This window comes from Podarcis liolepis (assembly GCF_965112155.1).
Source record: "Podarcis liolepis genome assembly, chromosome: 9".
In the NCBI taxonomy this organism is placed as follows: Eukaryota; Metazoa; Chordata; class Lepidosauria; order Squamata; family Lacertidae; genus Podarcis; species Podarcis liolepis.
Genome location: NC_139564.1, coordinates 51,362,096 through 51,389,887, shown reverse-complemented (window position 1 = coordinate 51,389,887; position 27,792 = coordinate 51,362,096). Strand labels below are relative to the sequence as shown.

The window sequence follows — 27,792 nt, the reverse complement described above, 5'->3', positions numbered from 1 at the left end:
GCTACCGTTTGTTCAGTTCCCAGCTAACAGAACATTTTAAAATGCTGTCTCCGCAGCAGAGAGGAAACACTCCAGGAATCTGATGCTTTCAGGAATAATTTGTGGCTGTTAAGGAAACCAGCGTTGCAATCAAAGACTGTTTATTGAAATAGAACAAAACAGACTGGACTCTCATTTTAATCTTTGAATAATTGGGGAGAGTTTGATGGGCTAACTTGAGTCTCGTTTCTCTCTAAATTGAATGACAAGAAATTTTATTAGACATTCCATGAATTCCTGCAATTGTCCTTTTCTTTATTATTCACCTTGGTCTGCGCTAAAGCTTTTATATAGACGGCAGCTATTTTACTCTAAATATGATGAAGGAGATTATGCTTTTTTTCTTGAGTTGCGGACAATATTTTCCATAGCCATTGAAAAATGATTTGAATTGTCAGAATTCCCTATTTGTTAGACAAATTGATTTATTTTATTTTTAATATATTCAGTATTTCTTACATGAGTGTCACTGCAGAAAGACCAAGTGATTGGCAGTTCAGTGGAAGTTGTGGAGTTTCCACTATCTAAAAAACTGAACACTGGACACAATCCTTTAAAAGTACAGTCCTATACATGTCTACCAGAACCAAATGGGTATGGGGCTGCAGGCCAGATCTCCTGAACCTCAGAGAAAGAGACATGTCTGCTTCTGCTCTTCCCCACCATTCTCTTCCCAGACTTGCCATCTACCCTCACCTCATCTGCTGTTGTTTTTACTTCTTCAGTAAAGAATAGCTGGTGTGGAAGGAGGCGGGCAGCAGGACCATGGCAGAATGATGCATGTCTTCCTTTTTGCCTGCATTAGGGAGAGATTCAAAGGGCTGCATCCAGTGTGCATTTTGCGGGCTGACAACCCAAGGAGTTTACTACCAGAATCCCTGGCATTCTGCAGAGTCATAGGTTTTAGAACACGGTGCTTCTTTCCTATTATTCATTTTTTATTTACTTAATCAAATTTATAAACTGTTTAATCATCAAAGCCTCAAAGTGGCTTGCATAAAACATACATTAAAATTACTGTGAAAATCAGATATTAAAAAGAAGTTTTTTGAAAATGGAAATGAAATCAGTTTTTACAATACACATTCAAAATAAATAACGTAGAATTGCATGTCAAATTTACATGGTTAGATAGGCTTGAACCAATTCCTTCTTTTTTGTAATAGGCATTGAAAACAGTACAATAAAGAGGCCCTCCCTAATATCAATCAACAGGTTCAAAATGAACACTAGGGACTCAGCTACATTTGTAAAGATAAAACACTTTATATGCGTTATAACACTGTGACACCAGATGGCACTGTGGAGTGCAGTCTTTTGCCAATGGGATTCCCCTGTATAACGTTTACAACGCGTTTAACTGAATCACTTATTGGATGTGTCTAGATCCAGCCTAGGTAACACCTATAAAAGTTCCAGTTGCACAGATAGAAACGGTCCAGTGGTCATGTATAATAGCTCAGTGGAGGCGAGTCCATTCGAAGCACTGCACCCAACCACCTCAATCTACCCTTAGCCACCACAAGTCTTTCGCTGGCTTCTTACCTTACAAGTTCAGAGGGTGGCACTGACTGTCAGCCTCCTCCTCCTTAGACTCAGTGTTGCCCTTGTAGAACTCAGCAAAGGGAGAAATGAGAACTACAATTAGTTGGTTCCAACCATCACTGGTCCTTGCTCCACCTGTCATTGGCTGTGGCTCCATCTACTGTTGGCCTCCTGCCTTACGTTCTACCAGTCCTAATGGGCAGCGGCCAACACTGCAATAGTTTGTCCCAAAGTGCCTGGATGCTAATAGGCTGAGGTATCCCAGAAGCAACATGCTTCTTACAAATCCCAAAATTCTATTCAGGGGGATGGGGGAGACTCCTTAATGGATATAACATCACCAGTAGCACCTACCTGTGTTCCTGACACAGTTTTGCTGACTTCAGCATTATATGCAATAAACAGAGTCACAACATCATCCGTAGTTAAAAGCAATTTTATCAGCCTTTAGATAGCATCGCTCTGGCTCCTTTTTAGTTGCTATTTCATGTCTTGTTTCCTGTTTGTTTGTGTATTCGTTTGTGTTTTGAATGCCATGGAGCATCAAGTCCCCAAACGGAATAGCACAGCTGCTGAAACCCTTCCAACTTCTTGGATTAATGTATTTATAATTTGCTTTCAGTGCATGTTAAGTATCTGGCAGGCTCGGTTGGGACCTGATTCAGCATTCCTTGCGCTCAGTGATTTTTTACTGTGTTGAATCGATGTCTTCAGAAGCAGTAATTCTTACACAGCCAATAGAAAGAACTGCCTCAGCCTAACCACATTCAAAACGCAACATTAGCGCTTGAAACATAATGTACACCTTGTAAAAACCAACATATGACCTCATGGTCCTTTTTACAAAAGTACAAAACAGAGCCTTGGTCTCTGCTGTTTCTCCCCTCAATACACCCACCTGATTGAGGGCTGCAGTGAGCAAGAAAGACCCTCCTGCTTGTCCCACCCACAGCAGAAGCTAGGAGGGTGGTAACTTGATAGGGGGCCTTACTGGTGGGGCACCCTCGTTATGGAACTTGCTCCTGGTGGGGGGCACCACATCTTCCCCCACAGTCAACATTTTTAAGCGTAAGTTAAGACTTTCCTATTTGTCCAGGCATTTGGATCATGAAAGCTGTACTGTTTCGTTGGAGTGACTACGGGGGTTGTTGTTGCTATCAAAATTCTTTGGGTTTTATTTGATACTTATATGTTAAGTTATGGTGGTTTTGGTCTTTTATGTTATGCCACCCAGGCTGAAGGGTTGCATGTATTAAAAATTAAGTAAAAACTGTTCTAATAAATAAATGTCTTTAAGCTCTGGACAATTGTGGAAGTGTGAATTTAGACAACGTGCAATGCCGTTCTAGGACTGTTTCCTCAGAAATGCTGTGCCGTGTTTTAGGGAATCTTCTCCTTTTGGGATTGCAGCCCAAATAGGGTATCTTTTCCAGTTCTGGACAAAGTTTGTAATCAATTAATACGCATGTGATTAGAACCCAACAGAGGGTGAAACATCACAATTACATTTGTATAGAAGCATATCGAGGGCCTACCACCACACAATGAAAGCCAAATATAGCAATCATTGACAAGATGTAAAGTTACCAGTAACTCTACACCACCACCTAAAAAACACGTTATGCCCTTGTGATAAATTAATAGATTGTTTTTGTATTTGATAGGAAAACTGAAGACTTCAACAGCAAATCATCCAGAGTCAAAATGAATACAGGTATGCAATTTCTATGGTGGGGCAGGGGATATTAAGTTTAAACTCTTTTATTAAGTATATTGTTCAAATGCAAGTAGAACTATCCTAATTTGCTTCAAATAATAACTGTAAAAAATATAGATGACTTATCTATTTGTATCTACTTATATGTGCTGCTATGTATAAATATATGGATTTATACATGCATATGCATGTGTGTTCCATTTCAATATATTTTCTGGTATTTAGTAAAATATATTGGGGCACAATGCACATGTACATAGTCCAACACAGTGGCATAAATCAAGACACTTGTGTTTATGGTGTGCTGTTTAATTCTAAAATGATTGTGCTGTGACTTACTTACAGTGCAATCCCAGACATCAGAAGTAAGCTCCATTGAATTAAATGGGACTTACTCTCAGGCAAGTTTGTATAGGATCACATACTTTGCTGAAAATTCGTATATTTATTGGTGCATTTTTAAACACCTATTCATATTCCTAAAATTCAGTTTAGGATACATTGCATACTTGCCTTTTGAGACCACTATGTTTAACGTTAATCATGGGTCAGAAAATGTGGTAGTTAGCGATGGTCATGAATCCTGTTTGGATTACCATATGTATTTAGAAAAATTATATTCTGTTTTTTCCCCCCACTGGGTGAGAACTCAAATAACTAACAATAGAGTGATAGAAATAATCAAGACACTATCAAAGGGCATGATAAAATAAAATTATGATAGAATCATCCTAGATAACAGGTTACCAGTTAAGCTTCTGCAAAAAATAAATTTTAAAAAAAATCTTTTTATAGAGCCAAATTTTGGAAGCCATTGATGAAGTATTTCAGTATTGATGGAGTATTTCAGAGCATTGGCACCCTCCCTCTGAACTTGAGTCAGCAGTGAACTGGAAGCAAGGCCTCAAATATTGAACAGCGTGTTTGCTTCTTTCTACATCTGCCTTTCTCAACCTTGGGTCTCCACATGTTTGTTGGACTACAACTTCCACTATCCCTAACTAACAGGACCAGTGGTCAGGGATGATGGGAGTTGTAGTCCAACAACAAACACCTGGGGAACCAAGGTTGAGAAAGCCTGTCCTACATCACACACACACACACACACACACACACACACAATGGTGCAGTTTCTGCAATCCTACATCGCATGGGGAGTGGCAACCATGTTGTAGCTGTAACATAAGAACTGGCCCAAATCCTATTAATTTCAATGACAGAATCAAAGTATATCCTTAACACTGAGGAATCGCTTCTATTAGTTGTGCTGCTATCTCCAGTGTGACTAACAGCACAATTCTAACCATGTCTATTTAGAGGTAAGTCCCATTGAATCCAATGTGCCCCATTGAATTCAATGAGGCTTACTCCCAGGTAAGTGGGGTTAGTGTTGCACCCAAAATTGGCTAAAATGCAAGCATTTAAACTTAAAGTAGGTTGTTGTCCAAGCTGTGCGTAAATCCTGGTGGCTTCTAAGCAGACAAAATTTCAAAGAATTTATATAGTGGTAGGACTCTTCACCACAAAATGTCTGGGCAATCTGCAGACTCACTGCCTTTTTTTTTTCACAGATGGATAATGAATGGGTCAAACTTAATTTGCTAAAATATATCTTTAGTGTCCTCCAATAAATATTTTAGGCAGGAATTTACGAGGATAATATGTGTGATAAATGCATCTAATTTAAAAATGATTAAAGAAGCCAACTGTTGTATAATAAATGAAAGACATAAATACAAACCACAGCAAACACACACACAGCCCTCAGAGACTGCAAAAATCTGTGAGGCTTAACTTTGTTACTGTTAAATCATGATGATGCAAACTTCTTGCAATTTATCCAATATGTTTCTGTAACGCAGCAGCAGGCAAAGGAAGACCACCCACAGTTTTGAAGAGCATTTTCTAAACTTAACAATAGCATGCACTCTAGAGGCTTCCTTCTGCCACCATCACTGCTCCGTATTCCAACTACTTTTGATAGGAATACTCAAATTAATGAATTTGCATGGATTCTTTCCCCTTTAAAGTTACCTGCCCTTGGTGCTGAAGAAACTTCAAATGAAGCTGAGTTTCCCTTTCGCTTTAGCAGACATGCCCTGTGTAGACAGGTTCCTTGCCCTTGCATAGGATTCGGATTGATCACCACAACTCTTGTACTTCGTATAATTATTCAGTGAGAGATTGTGCCATGTAGTATGTGGGATGTATAGTAGCCATGTGTTTAAGACACCCAATATGATCTTCCTGTTAGTGGCAGCTTTATTCTAAATTTGGGCTCACAATAGATGCTCTCCTTCAGCTGACTACAAAGAGCATACATTCCCTGAGCTGGCAATTTTAAACGTGGCCCAACATCATCATGCTGACTTGGCTGTTCCCTTGCAAAGAACGGGCCACATAAATTACACCTGATTGAGCAGCTAGAAATTGCTGAGATGGGATTTTGATTGGATCCAACGCACCCAAAGGATGGTTGAGTTTTCTGCTGTCCCTTCAGCTATATTCTGCTTTGCAAGGCCCATCTAACCTTAGGAGCAAACTTACCCAGGATTGCCTGTTTCAGCTGTGTGCTTATACCTTGGGGGAAGAGAGCACTACTCCCTGCAGTTTGGCCAAAAGCACTCGCAGGCAACTTTGCAGCTGATGGTTCCCCCAGTATTTCAGGGAACAAAATGAATTCAAGACCTTTGTATTCATCATTGTCCATCCAGGGTATAGGCACAGATGTCAAAGGGAAGATACAAAGAACTGCCAGACATTAAAAATGCAGCATTCTAGAGGACTGGAGTCTTCTCCCCATTCTGTACTACCTTTAAATGAACTATAAATGTTCTCCTTTATCTATCTAGCTTATCTGGAAGACACTTAGGAGAGGGTTCTGTAACAACACAATTTAGTTTCTTCCTAGATATCTCCTGTTACACATAGGGGGAAGACACCCATTTTAGTAATCTGTATCAAAGTATTCCATGAATGAACATACCAAATCACACAACAAATCCTACTTTATGACTCAGATCTTTTTTAGGGCCACACAATGTGTTCTTTATTGAAAAAGTAATGTTGTGTCAATTTTGATCTTCCGTTTTAGTCTTTTTGTGGTGAGTTAGGTACACACAACAAGTGGTCTTTCCAGTACTGGAAAGCACATGATAAATCTCTCTTGGCTTGGGTATTCTTTGGAATGGCAGTAATAATTAACTACAGCTTCCCCAGCCCTTCGGTATGTATGTACAAAACCCAGAAGATCAACAGCAATTTCTAACCGCATGAGTTCTATGTCCACATTTACATAGTTCACTTAACTCCACTTGATCTGTGTTGCATGTGCTTGCTCTCTCTATGTTGTGGGCCTGTGTCATTTTGTGCTTTCAGATAGTGGTGGGTGTGCTCGCAAACGTGCTGCCATGTCTGTCAAATTAACAGCCGTGAAGAGAGTTCAGAGTTCTCCAAACCTATTGACAGCAGGTATTAAATATTAACCATGGAATGTCCCACTTGGGTGCCATTGTGGCATGGTTTCTGTACAGTGTTGGAGCTGAATATCATGGTTGATAATGAATGTGGCTGCACCTGCTGATCACAACTGTTATTATGAAATGTTTCTGTCCTGCTGATGTAATCTTAAGCTATGTCCTTGTGGGAACTTCTGAGGCATTCTGGGCTGTGTCCACTGAGAACTAGACCAGCAGTGCACATGCCTTAATTTGAACGAGAGCTTATCTGGGCTCAGCCCCAGAACTTATTTTCCACAGCAGAGCTCATGTGAAATAATAGCTTTTGAGTAGTGTGCAACCAAGTCATACTCAGAGTAGACCCATTGAAATCAATGGGCTTCCCTCCCCCATTTGAGGGAGAGTGATCATGTGAGCTGGAGCCATAATCAAGCAGAGGTGTTCTTTAAAGAACAGAGGGGAGATATGGAGTATCCATCCACACTTCTATGCACTGATGACTCTGGCAGTGGACGGCCAATGGCACAGAATTTTTTAAGTGGGACTAAGTTAGTAGTACTAATTCATTTTTTTCCTATTTTATCGCTGTGGTTGCTTAGCTAGAAACTAATTGAAATCCCTTGGGGATGGAAGAAGGAAAGTACCATAATATTCTCTATAAAATGACAGTGCAAGTGTCCTGTAACGCCAGTCAGTATATATTACAAGATATATGAATGCCAGGCCAAATTTTTATAGGAAGACGTTTTCATGCATCATCACCAAATTGGAAGCAATGTAGCATTTACAATATTCTCAGTACTCTTCAGAATGCTGGGTTGAAATCCTTCCCTTTGGCTGTTCGAAATCATAAACCAGGTTTCAGAAATTAATGTGAGTTTGGCCATTGAATTTTACCCTTGGGTAAGTTTTGCTAAGTCAGTGCAGCTTACACTTTTTAAAGGTTTCCAATGCCAAAGTAATAGAAACCATGTTGGACTTAAAGGTTTGTGGCCATTTTGCTATAAACATTTAAAAGCAGCTTTTTAAAGATTTGAATTTGGCAGTAGCCCAAGAAAATGAAGAATGTTAAAGTGACAACTCTAGCTTCATTGTCCTGGCCTTTCATCGTAAACAGATTAATTATGCAATATAATGTAACATACCTAGACGAATATTCGTCAACAGAAACAGATCTCAGTAAAATTTCCAGCTACAAATCATTAGTGTTGTTAATAGTCACCTTAATTGTAAAGTTGAGAAAAGTCTTCTTACAATTTTATATTCAATTACAATAGCTCTGGAAAGCAACTAGAGAATGACATGGACTGAAAAAGAAGAATAGTATCATTGAATTTCTATCTAATAAAACAGCAATAAAACTAATACAAAATAAAGCAGAACCACAGTAGCCCTGAAGTGTAGCCTTCAGAAAGTGTGAATTAATGGAGCCATAAGCATTGATTTATTTACCTGTGTTCCACACGCCCAAGTTGTGCATAGGTAGCAGAAGAGAAGTGGAATTTCAGTTAATCAATGCATGTTTTGTGGCTCCTTACTAAGCTGACATAAGGAAATTTGCAAAGGGTAAATTGGACACTGCCTCATGAAGAACATGCCCTTTTCAGCCTACAACTACTATCATATACCTGTTTTAAAGAGATTGATTCCATAGAGCAGGCATAGGCAACCTCGGCTCTCCAGATGTTTTGGGACTACAAATCCTATCATCCCTGACCACTGGTCCTGTTAGCTAGCGATCATGGGAGTTGTAGCCCCAAAACATCTGGAGGGCCGAGGTTGCCTATGCCTGCCATAGAGTAATTCCTCTGCAATTGTCTATAAAATTTTCTCTAATGCATCTTAAAGCACCCTCACATAATTAATCAAAGACTAACAATGGAGCAGGGATTTCAATCAATTTCTATGAAGAAGGGCACCATGGCAGAGGTTCATACATTGTCTATCAATAAGGTCACAGACAATGTTGCTGACAATAGTAACGTTAGAATGCCCTGCCTTAGTTTAGTTTCCCCCTAACTTGTCCCCAAAACGCTTTTAGTTACCTTGAGATTTGAATGGTTTTTCTATTGCTGCCATCTCTTAAAACAAATTGACCTGGCAAGGTCAAATGGGTCCAATTCCCCTGGTCTGCACATAAGTTTATGATATTGGGTTGTTAATAATAGCATAATAGGTTATGCTAGGTTAAGGAGGCACTGTGCTCATTATGTGCTTCTGAACATAGAGGAAAAAGGAGTATATGTGTCTGATGCTGACTTGTGTAGTGCTAAACTATGGTTTAATGTCTCATCCAAGCTGAACCAGTGTGAAATTGAAGCAAAAGTGCTGTTGTGTTTTGCTTGTTCACTCTTGTTTTGAGCCACATAACTTTAATGAAGGTTAGAGGGCTCTTTGACCGAGCAAAAATGGCATAATGAGCCATTCAGTCTGATGCTGTGCATATTTACTTAGCAAAATTTACTTCAGAGCTCAGCAGTGCTTATGCCCAACTTAAATATGCTTAAGATTGTGGTCTTTAGAAAAAAAGATCCTTGGCTACATATGCCGGTATAGTAAGAGTCATTAAAGTATGTGTGCCAATAATTTTTGGTAAGTGAATTACCCCTTGTCTACCACAGTAGTATCAAAGCATAAAGTAGGAATGCTAACTGTACTTTCCACATATTAACTTTGATGTTCTCTTTCTTTAGGACTTGATTCTCAGTCACCAGATTCAGGTAAATAGGTTGCTGTTATTTTAAGCTGAATATAACAACACTGTGAGTGGAATAAATAAGGCATGCATTTAAACCCCCTCTCCACTGTTTCTCTAGCCAAACTGTACTAATTTTGAGATTCTAAATATTGAACTAAAGACTTTTGATACGTGTGAAAGGCTTTCTTTTACATTTGCTGGCCTTTATATAATGGATGATAACCTAATTTTTTGCTTTCTTAATGGCTTTTTTAAATGCAGACCACTCATCCAAAAAGACCCTACATTACATACCAACATTTCTATGTAATTTATAGCAAAAGTGCTCATTATCTTCAGTTACAAAGTGGTAGTGAAACAGAAGAAATCTGTTCTTGCAGGTGTATAACAGGAGGTTTTTAAGGTGCCAGTGGGCATAGAATGGGTAATTCTGCAACCTTACACCAGGAAGACTGTACTGCTGCATGAGATATAATTTGGAACAGCTTTCAGTTAATAAGGGCTTTACTGGTCCTTTTAGCCAACAATAAAGCTGCTAGCTGCAGCGATCAGTCTAATCCTGCAGCATCTCTTTTGGATAGCTTATAGTTCTGGTTTTTTTTCCATCTTCCCAAAGGAAGCCATGTGTATACCCTTTGCGTTTCTTCACCTCTCTAAGTCGGTGTTTGCCAAGCATCTGAGTCAAAGGCAAACTATACCCTTACACCCAATTCACTGTTTGGAGGTAGAACACAGGCTCTGCATGCAAAAGGTCCTAGATTCAAATCTAAAGCACTGCAAATATGACCGGGAAAGATTCCTGTCTGACACCCTGGATTGCTGCTGCCAGTTGGTATGCCCACTGCTGAGCTGGGTGGACCAATGGTTTGGTTCAGCAGGAAGCACCTTCCTATGACAAAATTTAAATTTAGAAATAAAAGCTTTGCTCCAGCTTATACCCGTTGTTCAAGGACAGGACTGGCCATCATGAATGCCACAGAAATGCCATGAAAAATACCAGCCCCGTGACTGTTCCCTAGGAATGTTCAACATATCATTGTGCTGCAAGTTTTCCTCACCCCGCTCCATGCCATTGACTGCTGCTTCTGTAACACAAGGAATCCATAGATCTCTTGAGTATCATTTAGTGGCAAAACAAGTCATGGGGGCAGCCGTTTTTGCTGGAAGCTACATCTAAGAGGCTTGTACAAATGGAGTACCCATGCATTCTCCTGAACTGACTAAGGGCAGATACATGTAAAAACCAGAGCAAATGTGGCAAATCAGTAAATGACATAAGCAAAAGCTGAAGGATTAGAGCATCTGGGAATGTTGTTCTGATTTGAGCCTTCATTTATTTTTTAGTGTTATCTGAAGACTCTAGAACTAGCCTTTTCTCTCCCAACAGTTATAATCCATGTGTGGGATTTATCTCATTTTATCCACATAGCTACTTTAAGGCATACATTTGGCTGAAGGGTACTGATTTGCCCAGGGCTCCCTAGTTAAGATTCATAATCCAGAGGCAATTGCAACCTGGACTCCTGATCTGCCAGGCATATACAGCTACACTATATTTACTGTGCAATCCCATACAGATATCCTCATTTCAAGTCCCCTTGAATTCAGTAGGTACATTGAGTAAAAGACTTTGGGATTAAGAGACTGATATAAAGCAAAACAATAGAAAGCAACACCATCATAAAATCCTGACCTAGTCAGGAGCTCAGCAGCGCTGCTTCTGGCTTCCCATGATGTTGTAATGCCTAGTATTTTCTAGGCATCAGTGACGTAGCGTGGGGGGTGCAGGGGGGGCCGGCCGCACCGGGCGCAACATCTGGGGGTTAGGGTTAGAGGGCGCAAATCCACGGGTTAGGGGGCGCAAATTACTTGCCTTGCCCCGGGTGCTGACAACCCACGCTATGCCACTGCTAGGCATTTCATACATATCTATTATAAAAACAACATAGCCTGTGCCTGTAGGCCTACAGTCCTATTAGGGGGTTTTCCCCCATCCAGCACCTCTCAGGTGGGCGCCATTGCCATTAAAAAAGAACAAGGGAGGTGAGTTCCGGGACCTCTTTTTCTAGAAAAATAGCATAGGGCATGATTAAAGCAGGGGAGGATAGAGAGGGAACAGCAAAACAAGCAAAAACAGGCACTTTCCCCCCATAAAGTCACATTAATGACCAGACTGCCTAACCACTTAGGAAGATAGTTATAGAAGAGGAAGATCCAAATGGCAATTGGTTCCAACTGAGCCAATGGAATGGGCCAGCACTTGTCTGCCATCTTCCTCCGCTGTAATCTGGCAGACTGGCTGCAAATAGTATCAATGTACCCTTTGTTATTGACGTATGTGCATTATATCCCTTAGGCATCTTTCATGTTTGTGCCACATCATCTGTATTATATTGATTCCAGTCACTGTAGAGCTCATTTCAGTTACTTGACATAATCAAAGCAAATCCTTTGTCAGAAATAAATTTGCTTGGATTTCTTTTCATATAAAAGCTTGGAGATCATTTAACAGTGGGAGTAGAGAAACACTGAATGGCGACACTAGCAGCTCCTCTCTTGCAGCAAAAGGCTTTCGAAGTGTCCGGCCAAACCTACAAGAAAAGAGATCGCCAGCTCAGGTAAAATGGCAGATATGCAGACTCACACTCTGAGATTATGTGAAATTCTAAAGTTTAATACTGTGATTTCGTGAAGTAAGGAGAGGCAGTTTCCATTTGATTATTGCTTTTGGGGTGCTTTCCTGACATTATTGCATTGGTTTGTGGTATGATCTCTGTTTTGGCTGTGCATACAAATACTGGTTTGGATGAACAGCTGCTGCTTCACTCATGCACTGAATTCATTTCAAGGAGTAAAGCACAGCTATGCAGTGTTCATCAGGTTAAAACATATTCCTGGTGTTGGAACAACAGTACAGTTTATTTTTTGTAGTCCAAAGTATAGAGTTTGACTTAAATTTAAAACATTCATCCATTCTACAAATTACTTAAGATACCTCCCCCCACGCGCACACACATGCACACACACACAGACACACAGAGAGAGTTTCTATTATTGTAGACCATAAAATTTAAGGGGCTGTACATTAATTTCCTTCAGAACAGTCTGTTGGTTCCAGTGATCTATCTTGTTAATTTTCATCTCTATAATTTAAAGGTGATAACTAGCAATATTGATCCCAAGAGGGGGATGCTTCATATTAATGGGTCAGTATTGACCTCACAATGAATTTGCAATTAATATCTGCATCCTGGCTTTCCAAACATCAAAATAAAATGTTTACAATCTGGGATGATGAAGAATGTGGAGGCCTGATTCAAAACCATTGGCTGGATTTGTGTCGGTATCTCTGTTTAAGAAGTGACACGTTTTATCTCTGTTTACTTTCCTGCTAATGTTTTGCTTTCTCTCTTTCTCCTGTAATATTTATTTTGTTGCGTGGATGCTTTTGGCACACAAGGCCCCCCCACTTCCTCCTAGGAAAGAAAGTTTGAGTAGATCTGGAATAATTAGTCACAAGAAGAGCGAAATTAACTCCCGGTCCATAACAACCAAACAAACTAAGAAATCTCCTGATGCTGACCACGGTACTAACAAGGAGTTTATACGGAGGGCAGTTTATTCTAAAAAATCTAACAGCAGTGTGTCCTACACACACAAAACCACTAAGCCACTGGCCTCTGTTTACAGCACAAAAACAATAGCTGGAATTAGAACAAGTTTCCGCCAAGGCCACAAACAACCAGGTCAAAAACGTAGAGTTTCTGCCCTGAAATTAACTAGGGCACGAAATGCATCTAGTAGTATTCCTTCTTGTGTACAGCAGCAGCCTGTGCCTGTTGAAGCACCAGCAACTCCACGGAGGCCTGTCTCACCCACTTGTAACCCAGTACCTGAGATACACAAAGCATCTCTTTCCATTCAGATAGCTCCCATCCCTGATAATAAAGCGGCGCCTGAAAGCCAACAACATCCACCTAGGCTTTCTCCAGACACTTCAGAGACGCCTCCAAACAATATGCAACAAATGTCTACAGTTCCTTCCGCACAGTCCACAGAATGCAATGTGGTATATTATGTTTCTCTCTTGTTTATTTTAGATCTTTCCTGTGTCACCTAACCTTTTTCTCTTTAGTCTACTCACCTGGCTCTGAGTAGTGGTTTACACTTCCTGGGTAAAACTACCTGAAACACCGTATTGAGAACAGTGTTGCTGTTTGTTTATTTTTTATTGGTTTTGAAAGATGTTTATGGCCTGCCTTAGTACATGGAGAGAGGGAAGGAACAAGTGATGTTTAGGTACCTGTTAAGTGCGCACCTTATTGCCTGTGTCCTAGGTATTGCAAAATTCAGTTTTGTAGGGAAGGCAGTTTGAGTGACACCTGAATGACACTGCTTGGAGGTATTGAAATCCTAAAAGGAAGTGTCTGAGATCCAGAGGGGCATGTTTTCTCTTCTATGTGTGCATGGCTTTTCTCCCCACTTACCCTCGCCTTCCTCCTACAGACCCACCCATCCTTAAAAAAAAACCCATCTCCAAAGGTTAGGAAACACACCAGCATAGCATTCCATTAAGTACAAGGGGCTGAACAAATAAATAAATGAATCAGGAAACCCTTCAACCCTGCCCACCTCTGTGCACACAAAAGTCCTTTGCACATGTGTGCCAATCTACCTGGATTCCAGCTGTTATGCTTGTTTTGCCACGGTGAGAATTCTGTGGCCGTTCTTCCCAGATGAAACTCTTCTTTAATTACACCAGAAGCGCATAAAGTGGCTGTACAAGATGCATCTAAATCCAGCCCTTAGTGGTGCACAAATTACAAGGCTTCCACAACAAAGGCAGAAGACTGAGCTGTTAATTTATGTAGGCGCTTGAATTGCTAGGGATATTGGCATTAATTACATCTTGAGTGAGTGTGTTCACACTTCACACAAGCTGCTCTGATCGCCATGCTCCATGCTGCTGTTTAAAATACAACTTTGAAAAAAGCACCCCTATGTTAATCAGAGGGGTTCTCTCTGCCCCTGCACACACACCCCAGTCACCCATAAGATATGCCTCATTAGAAACAGGATCATTGAACAAGGTCAACCGTTCTGATGTCTTCAGCAATTTTTATTATTTTTGACAGCACTCTTTGGTATACTAAATGCAAGCAACAGAACAGTATGGCTAACAGAAAAGTATTTCATAAAGAGTCCAATTCCAAAAGGATAAAATTCTCTGACACCAGAGGAGGAGGAGTGACAGTGTGGTGTTGTTGTTTCTTTCTGGTCTAATGACTTGCCAGATGCCAGTGCTCGATTGTGATGCTATGGAGAGGGTGCTATTTAATGTTTGAGCCAAGAAATGCAACTGCCTCACATCTGATATGAGGATTCATAATATAATTGCATTAGGATCTGCAAATGCAGTGCAGCACCCTGGGATCTGATCTGATCAAGGTTGCTATAGAACCGTTTTATTTATATATTTTAGAAATGAGTTACCATAAATCATTATACAGACAGAGCTATGGGAAAGCTAAACAATTGTTACAACTGTATTAATATTAGTACAGGTGTTGCTTTTATTAATCAGAATAAAAGCGGATAGTTTGGTTGTCATGATGTTCGTGTCCTGAATCCCTAGAATCAAAATGTGAAAGCCCAGGATCCAAAATGGTCCCAACAAGTTTTGTGTGCCATGGTGCGGGGAGCATAAAACTGGCATTTGCCCAAGGGGGGGGGGGGAGACCCGGCTCAACATGGGAAACAACTTTTGAAGCTGACTTCAGTTTCAAAAATAAACTCCAAATCCCATAGGACAGTTTGGACCCCAGCCAAGATGGAACATGGAGGCAAGCAAAGCATATGTGCCAATCTACAGAGGGGCTTTTAAACGAGCAAGAGGGTGATTAGTTTGGGCAGCAGACAGAGCTGAGCATTCTTTGCCATTCTGCCTCTGCTCTGAGAAGCTGGAATGAGTAAAAAATGGCACATTGGGGGGCCCACACAATTGAAAAAGCAAGCAGGGATGTTATTACTTGAATCACCTGGAGACTTGCATTCCAGTAAGGAGCTACTTTTAGTAGCCTCCAAATGTTACCAGCTTTTGTAAAAACATTTCTTTTGGCAATCCCTTGGTAAAACATAAACCAAGGCCTAGCTTACGTTTCTCCAGGAAACCAGGAAAGAAGCACTTGTGACTGGGGGAGGGGGGCGTTTTTGCTTTCCTGCTTTTATTATGTGGTGGATGGCCTGTGGATTTCACTGCAGGCTCACTTTATGGAAGTAGTATGAGCCATTCACATTTATTTCTTCCGTTTTTAGTAAGAATCCACCTTTTTGGTAGAAAGCTGGGTTGGGATTTTCAACACTGGGCCAAAGTGTTCAGGAAATGTATATCATGTATATATCATGTTTTCATGAAATAAAGTCACCTTGCAATTTCTGATTTAAAAAATGGTTTTACTAGTACATTAAGGGCAAAATCCACTAAGAAATTTTTAGTAAATCTCTCACTTATTTTGGTGGGGAGCTCATAGGAGAAATTACTGGTGAACTCCATATCAGTAAAATAAAATGAGTCTGTCAGGTTCATCCGTCCAATCATTTACTTTCCCACAATTAAACCTTGGGTATCCCATTTAAAGCTCTCATTGGCATGCAGTTCATAACATCTACCAGGTATCTGAAATTTTTACATATTGGTTTGGGTCACAGTTATTGAAATGGCAGTCAGGGCCAGTCCTACTGTTAGGAAGAGTGAAACATTTGTCTAAGGCAGCTGGTTTGGGGTGTCATGAAAAGGAAGCAATTTGTTATTTTCATTTATTATTGTATTGTTACTGAAAATGTGAGGTACTGTGGCAATTCCTGTCTCTCTGATCTGACTAGTCTTGACTATAGTGCACCCTGACTGGGATCGGGTTGCCATTTTCTGTACTGCCTCAGGCACAGAAATGTTCACAGGTGTTATGAGTAGGTATGCAATAATTGGATAGGGAAATGTGGATTTATTTCAGCAACGAGGTTAGACACTTTACAGAAAGTTTGAAGTGTCAGTAGAAGAAAAATACGGAATTGAATTAGTTTCCTTATAGCAAAAGGGCAGATATAAGAGCTGTTGTATACGTCTCAGTAAAAAGCAAAATGTATTTCAAACTTCCAGTTTTGAGAGAAGTTATAGGACATGTAAACTGAATCCTAATGACAAGTATGTTCATGGTTCTAGGTGAATGCCCAGACAAAGGTGAGAGAGCATGTGGAAAGGGCCCTGTGTAGTCATTCCTGCACTAAGAATGTGTGCTTACTGCTGCACTAAGAAGTGTGTGAACAGCATGAAGATTCCTGGTGAATATGCATATGTTAGAGTGCCATTGTATCTATCCACAAGAATTTAAGGTGTGCTTATGTTTAAGGGAAACCACTAGTGCAGATGCTGCAATATACTTGCATGCAGAGGTGTGCAGTTGAGACAAGTGTTGTTTCTTTTAGATTGCAAAACGTGTATTGTTGTTTTGACGCAAGATGCCTGGATTTGTATTTATGTATTTTGGAAACTAGATCCCTTTCTCATCTGTGGGAGGGTGGAAAATACACATAATCTTCACACTGTGTAGGAAGAGTTACAGATAGGTAGCCGTGTTGGTCTGCCATAGTCAAAATAAAAAAAATAAAAAAATAAAAAATACTGGAAGGGATTTTTTTATTTTGTGTAGGAAGAGTTCACCATAGCCACCAATATTGTAGTGCAATGTATTGGAAAGATGAGCCAAGTAGGTTCGTATTAGCATTAAGATGTAAACATTCTAACAAAAGAATAGTTAAAGATTATTGTGAAATTCTGTGTTACCAATTACTAGATCATGGATGATTGTCCTACATGTCCAAAAGAGGATGTGCTTGGGAAAGCGCAGAAGATCGAAGATTTTTTAAAAAGAAAAGGGGGGCTTGATTTTTCAAAACACAGCATATTTTCATGCAGCTGTTGGTGCTGTTCTTTTGTATTATCAGAAGTTTACAGACATAAACAAGGGACCCAAAGGAATGCAGGTGTTCATAAAACTAGACTAGTTCCGTGAATTGAAGACTGAAAATTGGAAAAAACTTTTACACCTAACTTTAAGCAACCAAATTTTAAAATGTTGAGCATGACCCTCTTAACAATTAAAGCAAGAGGTATTTTTACCCAAGTGTGTGTGTTTGTGTGTGTGTTAAAATCTGAGTTTTGTGTGCTATCTTTTCTTATGTGTTAATTAACAACAATCAGTTCACTTTTTCATCTTAGAATCTTAATCGTGTCTTGTTCCTTTGAAGCAAGGCCAGCAATTTGGTGTCATTATCATGCACCCATTCACGAACCTCTTATTAAAATCTGAAATTGTCCACAGTGCTTATAATATACCTGTATCTACATACTTAATGTTAATTGCCTATACAAGCAATCTGGGAAATATATCTCGGTGCAGAGATTTGTAATAAGCACAGTGTGCTTATCCAAGGCCACTGTCCAAAAAACTAAGGGTAGTCACAACGTGTTTGGATTGAAGTTTTTTTGGGGGAATTTCCATTTCACAAATAGCGGTCTCATGAACATGTTGTTTTTTTGACATGGAAAAATCACAGCAAAGTGACTTTTATATTCCATACTTACATGGTGATAATTCCTTATGAATATGCCCCTTGTTCCCTATATCCTAGAAAACAATGTTAAAGAGCTGTAGGGTATCGGTTTTCACCATGTTATAAGGAATTGAGAAGGAATTTTTACAACAGATAAGTTCTTGTGGTGCTTTACAACTACTTTTCTAAAAAATGTAGCATGTGAGGGAACACTTCTTATCAGACTAATATTTTTTATTGGAGAATGATTACAAATCAATACACAGTATATATATACTTCCTGTGGAATTCAGGTCCATGCAGAAGAAGTTTAAGCAAGTGATGGTAGGAAACAGCCTATAATAAGGCGTGCAAGACCTTTCTGGGAAGGATCAGCAGCAGGTCAAGGTCAGGTCAAAGTCTGAGCAATGAATATCTAGAAAGGAAGATTGGGGCAAAACCAGTCTTGCCTTGCATGGGGCCAGTGTCTTGGACCAGTTGTCTTCCACCAACTGCAGCCTCCAGTCATGGGTCCTTGGCCATGGGAGTGCAATGATATGGTTTTAATCATATTATTTTATCACTGATATGCTTGCCACCCTGCCTATAGTACATTAAAAGAAAAGGAAGTATGAAGAAACCTAAGCTTATGTGTTGTATCCAATACTACTGTTCTGCTTGCAGAACAGAACTGTTTCCCCCTCTCATCCCCCCTAGTGTCCCCTGCAAACCCTCAATATTTGTCAACTTCACATTTACCTGTTTCCATTGTAAGATATTTCTAATTTGAGAGTGTGCTATCTGGAATTCCATGACTTCCATATACATTGCTCTCAGTTCCCGGGCCTCATACTCACAATTGAATGTGCTGTTGTTTTCTAAAATCTGCATATTCAGTGGACAATTTCTCAGCTTGAAAAATAAATTTCACTTCATAGAGGAACCAATGATCATGCTCACTGTTCATTCACTCACTCATTTTATTTGTATGCTGCTTTTTCACACACACACACACAAAAGCCATGCTCAAAGTGGCTTGCAACAAAGTAAGCAGGGATACATTTCAAACGCTACAAAAAGTGTTTCGTAACAGCACAGCAAAACAATAGCAACTATTATAACATACCCCAAAAAAATTCAGAGCTATAAATATAACAAGATTACTTAAACAACATGCAGCATCCAAAATAAAAAATAATTAACAGTTTCACCTTAATCCAAGAAATACCATTCCCATGATGTTCTTCAGTCCCTTCCCTACAGCAGCTTTTTATAGTGGGGAAGCTGGAAACACCCCTCCCATTATGTTCCTGTTGACACTGTTACAGATTTTATAAATTAGACCTGGAAGTTACATATTTATTTTTTGTTTATATTTAAAATATTTTGCTATATTAACTGCTTAGGAACATCAAGTTTCCTCTGAGTTGTCTACCCAGCTGCCTTCAAGGTTGTATATTAACTTTCTGTGTACCTTTTGAGTAGCAATGGTGACTACATCAGTCTTGGGTTTTTACCTAGTGAGCATTTTCCATGGTAACTTCACTTCCCAATCCCACTCGCTCTTTTTGCTATTTAGGTACCATTATTTTGCTTTCATTCTTAAAAAGAATAGTTTCCTCATTTTTAGTCAATCAGCTCAGGGTCATCAGTCTGCTGTCTTGTGAATTCTAGACTTTACATTTTATTTTTTTAAAAAAAGTTCAACCCGCAGCACAAACATTTGCAAATTTGAAGTTGTGATTTCTTTTAATTGTAAAAAAAGTTTTACAAAAACTTACTTTGTACAAGAGAACTTCCTGTTAAAGTGTACTGAGGTCCAGGTTTTAGGTCATTTCAGATGCCTGGTTTATTGAGTGCTACTGAGTGTTGATCCCAATTTGTTTATAGGGAAAACGGACAATGCTAGCTATCTATGCTTTCTGATTTGTTTTTGTCTTTAGGGAGGCTAGATATTGTTGCCTTAAGCAAATGTTACCCCACACTTTCAAGTGCATTTCTCTATCACTTCCCTTATTGGAAAAAGTCACTCTGGCATAAAATGGGTTTGTTGCACGTGGTGCATGGATATTTGAGCAGGTGGGCAGGGATACTTATGAAATGGGGCATAGCCAGGATTTCATCCTGCTTTCGCTTCATTGTGTAGAGCCCCCTTCTTATGCATAGTGTGTGAAAGTGGCTATTATTGTGATATATTTTACCATTGGCTGAGAAGGTCAGCTGCCTAGTCCTAAAATGAGATACTTTGGTTACTACTATGGAAATAGTGATATGGCTGAGAATTAAGCTTACTATTGGCCCAAAGGGCAATTCCAATTTTGCATATGGGAAGAAAAACCTTTTAAGGTTTGTGGCAGATAAACAGGCGGAACACTATTTGAATTAAACGTCAAACAATTAAAATCTTGGAAATGAACATCAGGCTTATTCCAACACACTGTAGTTTCTGGCATTGCTTCCCATTAATACTTGACAAATTCACTTACTGTGTTTTCTTTTGTAATACAGAGTTTGTTTATTTCCTAATCTATTTGACTGTGTACTTCCTAAGACTGCTAGAAAACACATGGTGTGTGGGTTTTTTTGATTTCTGAGAACTCTTGTACACAACAAAAGGGTAAGGAAAAGAGTAAAAAATAAATAAATTTAGTAATATGTTTATTTGTTCTTTTGTTTCTCAAAACTCAGCTTGGAAACCAGAAAGTAACTGCCAATGTGATGGAGGTAAATGCTTCACAGACACACAGACAAACTTCAGCAGAAGCTTCGCCACTGCCTCCTTCACCACCTCCTTCATTGGTATCGATTAACAGACCCTCTCTCTCACCCGACAGTGGCACCCACCCCGTAGCATCATTTATTTTGCCAACACAGGATGATTTTTGGCTGTCACGCTTGTATAGAACCCTGGCCCTTTCACGTTTTTCATACGCATACCCTTTCCTAGCTCCTGACAGTACTATCCACAGGACTGAAACGGCCTCTGTTATGACCGACTCAGCCATGAGTGAGTACTCCTCTCGCCCGGTGAGCGAGTCCTCCACTGCCATTCTAGATGATCTCCAGAGCTGTAACTATGATACTACTGACTGTTCTGAAACACCTTCCCCAACCTTGAGCCAGATGTCTGCTGTGTCAGATGCCACCACCTTAACCACCACTGCTGCCAGAGCTCATGTAATTATCCTTCCTCTTTCCTCCTCCCATTTTGTTCAACCAGGCTGTCAAAGTGGAAAAGAGATAATCCTTGTTCTTGTCCCTTCTTGATGAGCATGCTGGAAATGGCCTACTCAGGTTCTATAACTTTCCTTAATGGGAACATTTCAAACTCGCTACATGTAAACGCAGTCTAAATTTGCTGATCAGTAATCCCAGTATTCTGGAGGAGTGATGCTTCCTGTAATAGATGTGATGGTAGCTTCCTAGCTTCCTTGGATAATAAGTCAGAAGCCTGAAGTGCTCCTGAATCGCTCGCTACATAACAAGTAGTGTTTGGAATACTCTTCCTCAGGGAAGTATCAGCTCTTAGATAAATATTTATTATCCTCATTTTCCCAGGCCTTAAAAAGGCTGAACATTATTTTATCTGCTGCACTGCTTTTTAATTATATTGTGTTTAATAATTATTGTTTTATTCTGGATTTTAAAAAATACATGACAGTATTATTTTAATTTTTTACAATTTGTAACAGTACAGATACTTAAAGTATTCATAGTTAAGGCTGAGGTATAATAGTATTTTTTACAATACCTGTTTTAATTTTAACCTTCTATCTAGAAGTTCTGATCCATCAATTTAGAGGCAGGTTGTGGAGACAGGTAGGTTTGTGCGTGGAGGTGTGGTGAACAAGAAGCACAAGTCACCTGTGTTCCTTGTTTCTCCACAACATCCTCTCACCCCATTTGGATCTTTCCTACCTAAGAAATGCACAGGCAGTCTATCGGGGAGCATGGATCCCACCAAAGTGTGAGAATTGTAGAAGTTGTCTTTTGGTTGTAATGGTGGTGCAATGAAACAGGAAGCACAAGACACACACAGTTCATGTTGGAACAGTGCCACAGTCAAAGCAGCTCATAGTAGCGAGGGAAAAGTACTTTGCACATTCTTGGAGATGCTGTCTCATTTATCTCTGCTCCTTATGTTCCAGTGCCAAGCATTGGCAGTGCAACAGACTCTTTGGGGATTTGCTCTGGAAAACTCTTGCTCAAATTAAGCCCTGAACAAATCTTGTAATGGTTATTCTTCAGTCTCACTGTGCCAAAAAGGAAGTGACATTTGGAATATAGGCAGAACTATCTTAAGATGTTAGATAAATGCACATGCAGATAGAATGCTCAAACAGAATGTTAGTACAGCTACAAACCTGTCAGAAACTACTGAGTGACCACTATGATGTATGCCTCAAAAATGGATTTTAAGGTGTTTGATTAGTACAGCACTTAACCCAACATTATCTTCCATTAGCAGTGATCACTGACTGCATGAGTTTGCTTCTGATTTTCGCTTTCTCTCCAACTAACATTTCCCCTCTTAAAGCATTCTTGTCTTCCAGGAATAAAACTATGGATATTCTGACATTCACTTGCTACAAAATGTATTGTTTCTTTTCTTTTCCAGGAATGCATTTTCTTTATTCTTAAGTCACTTCCCTCCAACTGTTTAAATACACATGTCCTTATGTATAACTCAAAAGTCTAATACATGTGATATATACATACATCAGTTAAAATCAGCAACTTGCTTAGTTAATTTCAAATGAAGCATCCTATAGATACAGGTCACACTCTTAAAACAAGCTGGAATATGCCTAATATTTTATAGGTCACTGTATTACAAGATAATAAAACAGTAGATTGTAAAAGACTTTTCTGAATCATGTATCATGCCGTAAGGGTTAACATGAGAAATGTAAATGGAATCTTTGGTATACTTAACCAGAATGCTTGAACTCAGTGGGATTTTAATCCAGGTAAATGGGTACAAGGTTAGAAAGTTTGCATGACTTCAGGCATGGCATGTGACCTCCTTGCTACACGTAAGGTTACAAGTTAACCAGAAGTGCTAAGGAAAAGCAAGTTGGTGTATCACACAAAGTAAGGTTTCTTCATCTATAGCCATTGGTTTCTAAGGCCGCAATCCCACACACACTTACAAATGAGCCAAACCCCACTGAAGTCAATGGGGTTGATTTCTGAGTAGACATGCACTGAAAAAAAGCTTTTCAGTGCTACTCATTATTCTGATTTTATAAAGCAGCATGTTAAGTGGTTTGAAAAACAGCAGCTGTGTGATCTTAATAAATCAAAGCATGCCTCAATATTGGCAGTGACTTATTCCCCCCCCTCCAAAAAAAAGGCAAGATGTGTGACAGAATTCATTGCCTAGGATGTTAATCACATAACAATGGATAACTTTGGCCATGTATTATATTTTGAGAACATGCTGTGGGTTAAACTTGACCATCACATCTAGTTTGCATCCAGATTCTGGCCACAATATTTGAAGGAGATTTCAGCTCTTCTTGCTGGCATCTTTTTTCTTTGTCTTCAAGTGAATGGCAATAAGATTTAAGCACTTGGAAATGGAAGAGAAAATTGCCTTCAAGAGAAAATTGGAAGTGCAAGTTTTACTGTCTCTTTCATTTTGTACCGCTTTGACCTAAGACTTTCTTGATGCCTTCCCATAATTCCAGCATGCTGTTTTTGTAGGGGGAATAGAACAGGGTTGCATAGGGAACATAATCCTGAACACGGACTGTTATAGCTAAGAATCTGACAGCTGCATCTTTGCTATAGGGATAGCAATTCGTTCTTCACCTTTTGTACATGGATGGTAGGATTTGGACAGTTCTACGATTAATTTACTGGGATGTGACTTTTGCTTTGTTTCTTTTCTACCTCTCAGGCTCAGATAACAGTGAATGGGAACTCTAGTTCAGCAACCAGTCCCATGAGCCACTTTCAAAGGCCTTTTTCCCCTTCAGGATATTCCCCACCAGTCTCACTCAATTCAAGCCTGGTTCTCCTGCAACAGAGCAGAACAATGGGTGAGTTCCCACATAAACAAATAACATACATTTATTTTAAAAAATTAAATGGTGTACACTGAATAATGAAATGTCCCTCTGAATGACACTGCTCCCTTTGTAAACCATGAATCTGGAGAATATTTCTCTGATTTCTGCAGGGGATAATGTGTGCAACATAAAAACATTTTCTTAAGCTATGGTGGCAGGGATGTGTGTGTATGTGTTGCTTTGATATTGCTAGCAGCAACAGTAGAAGCATCATAGCTTTGCTGGCAGCAGAGGTGCCAACTTGGGCCCCAGACCGTGAGTGCTTAGCACTGTGTGCCACAGCGTGAAGCTGTTACGTAGCTCTGTGTGCCACAGCTGCCTTCTGGTGCTGCTTCTGTGCTTCCTCAACGGCGGCAGAGCATGTGCATGTCCACACATGCATCGGGCCCCGACAGAAGCCCTGCAACGGAGGGCGAGACCCTGGCCCAGTCAGTGCTGCAGGCCAGGCACCCAGTGAAAAGTTCGCAGGTACCCAGGCACCCAGGGCACCCTGGAGTTGGTGCCAGTGGCTGTCAGTGACCCAGCTGCCATTTTCTTAACCCCTAAATTACCCAGAATCATTGTCATCCCAGGGCATTTTATGGGGGCATGTGAGGGACACTGCAAAAATATAGGTGCTGCCTCTTGTTATCATCTGAACAATAAGTTCCCAATAATTGAACTCATAATATAGCAGAAATAAATGTTTGCCCCTTATAAAATAGCAGGGAAATGGAAAGGGTGGAATGAGGTGGGTCAAAAAGTAATTTGTTTCTAAAGATTCTAAAAAATAACTAGAAACTACACAGCAGGAATCTTCTAGAAAGAAACAGAGCATGTGGTGTGCTATGGAGTTTGAGTCCCTCTGAGCACAGAGGCCCAACTCCAATGCATCCAATATCTAGTATCATGAAACATCTTCCTAATCCTGTGTCAGTTTGCCACATTGAAAGTGCCTAGTCTGATAACGCAGGTGAAGCATGTTAATTAAATGGTTATACAACACTGTGTTAACATTATCTTTGTAGAATCCGCAGAGACATACTCACAGCATGCTCATTCTGTTGGCGGCAGCAGTACCACCAGCACAATACCAATCTGCAGAACTTCGGAAGAAGAGAAGAAAGTCACAGTCATTAAAGCACCACATTATGCAGGGATTGGCCCAGTCGATGAATCAGGAATCCCAACTGCAATTAGAACGGTAGGAAATGTTGAGTGAGTGAGTGTGGCTCTGTGTGTGTGAGAGCATGAACACGTCGTACAATGAATTGATTGTTGGTAATGGCTTTTTCACATTCTTCTAGGCTTATATAATGTGTAATAGAATGTGCATAATCAGGGGACTCATGATTATAATTCTGTGAGTAGTGGGGAAAGGGGGAGGCTGGTGGTGTATAATTGGTTAGCCTTGACTTTTTTTTTTACTTTTCATTGTAAAGTTGTCAGAAGATCTGCCGCTTTCTCTGTGTTTTGTTTTCCTTTCCTTTCCTTTGCTCCACCTTTCCTTCTTTTGTTTATTTTGCCTTTGAAAAGTTTCCTAAAGTTTGGTGCATTTTGTAACTTTTATCAAGATGTCCTTGCATGCCTAATCCTTCCTTGTATTCATGAGTTAACAGTTATAAGATGAATGAATTAATGTACACACACACACACACACACACACACACACACGGCAATCATTTATTTAACCATTATCACCAGGAAGCCCAGTGCAGAACTAGCTCTCCTTTGCTGAGCGGGTGGAAAAAGCTTTTGGGTCAGCTTTGACAGCTTGCCACTAGTTAGTGCTTGAGTGCTTTCAGGATGCCACACTGAAGTGTTTTGTTTTTAGCTATGCTGAAGCATTCTTTCCACGCTGCTGCCCCGGCATCCCCTTCTGGCCGGTCCAAGCGGCAGCAGTAGCAGCTGCAGCTCTTGTAGGAAAGGAACTGTTTGCCGGTCTGGAGGAGTTCTTGCGGCTGCTGCGGCTGCTGCTGCACTGGCTGAATGAAACGACTAGGAGCCAGGATGAAGGCAGCAGAGCCCTTGCAGGTGAACTCTTTGGGAGGTGCAAGGAAATAGCAGCTGTGGGTATACTTTGCCAGCCAAGACCAACATACGGGGATGTGGCGTTGCCAGGAACAGATTCAGTGGAGAGGGGAACAGGGTGGGGTGGGGTGAGAGAGAGAAATGGAACTGATGGAGAAAAAGCGATAGGGAAAGATTTCGCTCTAAGTTGTAAGACTGCGGCTTTTAAAAAGAGTAAGGGAGGGGAAAAGCTCAGTGAGTTCTTGCTTCCTTTTACTATGGTTGTGATCTAGCTAAGTCATGTAAAGTGGTTTTTTAAAAAATGACTAACTCTCACTATAACAATTCTGAAGACATTTCCATCCCATTTAACAGAGGCAGATCCCTCTGTGTGTGTCTTTTTAAAAGAATCACAGACTAATCAAATAGGATGGCTATTAGTTATATAAGAGCATGAATTAAAATCCTCCCAACTGTACTTAATGGGCCTGGCCCATTGCCAGCTATATATTTAAGCCTCCAGATTCTCTTGATCTCTTTAAGATTGGCTATGAAATTCCTCTCATTTTTGGATAGCTGTTTCTATATAAAAACATGTTTTTAGCTTGTAGAACTATTATTGCATAAAATGTTATAAGCTGATGTGATTTAAGACATGCACAATGCCGTCCTAGGCATGCTCATTCAGAAGTCCTACTGACCTCAATAGGACCTACTCCCAATTAGGCATGTATAGAATAGCAGCTAGTTTGTTCAGAATGTCATATAAACAAAGAGGCATGTGTTAAGGGACCACAAAAACACAAACTAGATAAGGTGGAGTGCTTAATGCTCTGCAGCATCAGACTGTTTAGAGTTACTTTTTTAATTTTTACTGATTGCATATTCATCTGAAGATCCATGCAAAACAGCACAAGTGTTTCAAATGCAATTGTATTGGATCATATATCACTGTACTTGTCCATACATCTTGCTGAGTTCAACAGGGCTTAGTACTGTTCCTGTTCCTGCTGCTGCTGCTGTGTTCCGTAATTTAGTACAGAGAAAAGTGTGCATTATCATGCACATCTTTTTAGGAGGGATGACAAATAATGAAGTGTACACCACATTTCTGCCTGAGTTACCAATCCAGCTAGTTAGTCTGCAATTCTAGGTACACTTACCAAGGAGTAAGTACTGCTGATCTCAATTGAAGCTTACTTCTTTGTAGTTGTGCACAAGATCACACTGTCAGTCACTGTCTCACTTTCACTGAAGCCAGCAGAGCATATTAGTTATTGTGATTAACTTAAATTTCACATTATGCTTGTCAATTAGAATGGAAATTAGGAGATTTGATTTTTAAAGGAAATTTTGGTAATCAATTTGGCTCTTTTATTGTGTAAATATGCTCTAAATCAGACACCAGTTGTCTAGTTGATATACTTTCTCCTTTTCAAGTGGTTTGCTGAGCTTGCACCTTCGCTGGGAAATTGGTATGCTTGTTAACATTCCAGCAATGTGTCTGAATGAATCATAGAATACCAATGTGCACAGATGTCAGATGTGCCTTTAAAAAGTAGCATTGAAAGCCACCCATAATTGACAATGGTGGATCAGTTTTCTAGCTGTTCAAGTGGATATAATCGCTTCTGTCTTATCTGGATTCATCTGCAGTTCTCCTTTTCCAGCCCATAACAT

At 40.0% G+C, this 27,792-nt stretch overlaps 1 protein-coding gene and 1 long non-coding RNA gene across 53 annotated transcripts in view; one reads left to right on the top strand and one right to left on the bottom strand.

Annotated features, from left to right (window-relative positions):
* SORBS2 (sorbin and SH3 domain containing 2) overlaps positions 1–27,792 on the top strand; it is a 184,527-nt gene that overhangs the window by 92,892 nt on the left and 63,843 nt on the right. For 16 of the 50 annotated variants that reach the window (XM_083459620.1, XM_083459653.1, XM_083459643.1 and 13 more), the window contains 8 exons: positions 3,249–3,298; positions 6,680–6,772; positions 9,453–9,479; positions 11,951–12,075; positions 12,918–13,526; positions 20,735–21,223; positions 23,952–24,093; positions 25,131–25,306. In XM_083459620.1, the coding sequence (XP_083315746.1) occupies positions 3,289–3,298; positions 6,680–6,772; positions 9,453–9,479; positions 11,951–12,075; positions 12,918–13,526; positions 20,735–21,223; positions 23,952–24,093; positions 25,131–25,306 (1,671 nt within the window). In that variant the 5' untranslated portion in view covers positions 3,249–3,288. The remainder of the gene's footprint in view (positions 1–3,248; positions 3,299–6,679; positions 6,773–9,452; positions 9,480–11,950; positions 12,076–12,917; positions 13,527–20,734; positions 21,224–23,951; positions 24,094–25,130; positions 25,307–27,792) is intronic. The other 34 variants (XM_083459657.1, XM_083459662.1, XM_083459656.1 and 31 more) reach the window with 17 other exon arrangements.
* Positions 22,648–27,792, bottom strand: part of LOC310686406 — a 109,652-nt gene continuing 104,507 nt past the window's right edge. For all 3 annotated transcript variants that reach the window (XR_014515859.1, XR_014515860.1, XR_014515861.1), the window contains 2 exons: positions 25,152–25,292; positions 22,648–24,071 (listed from right to left, as the gene is read on the bottom strand). This is a non-coding gene — a long non-coding RNA (uncharacterized lncRNA). The remainder of the gene's footprint in view (positions 24,072–25,151; positions 25,293–27,792) is intronic.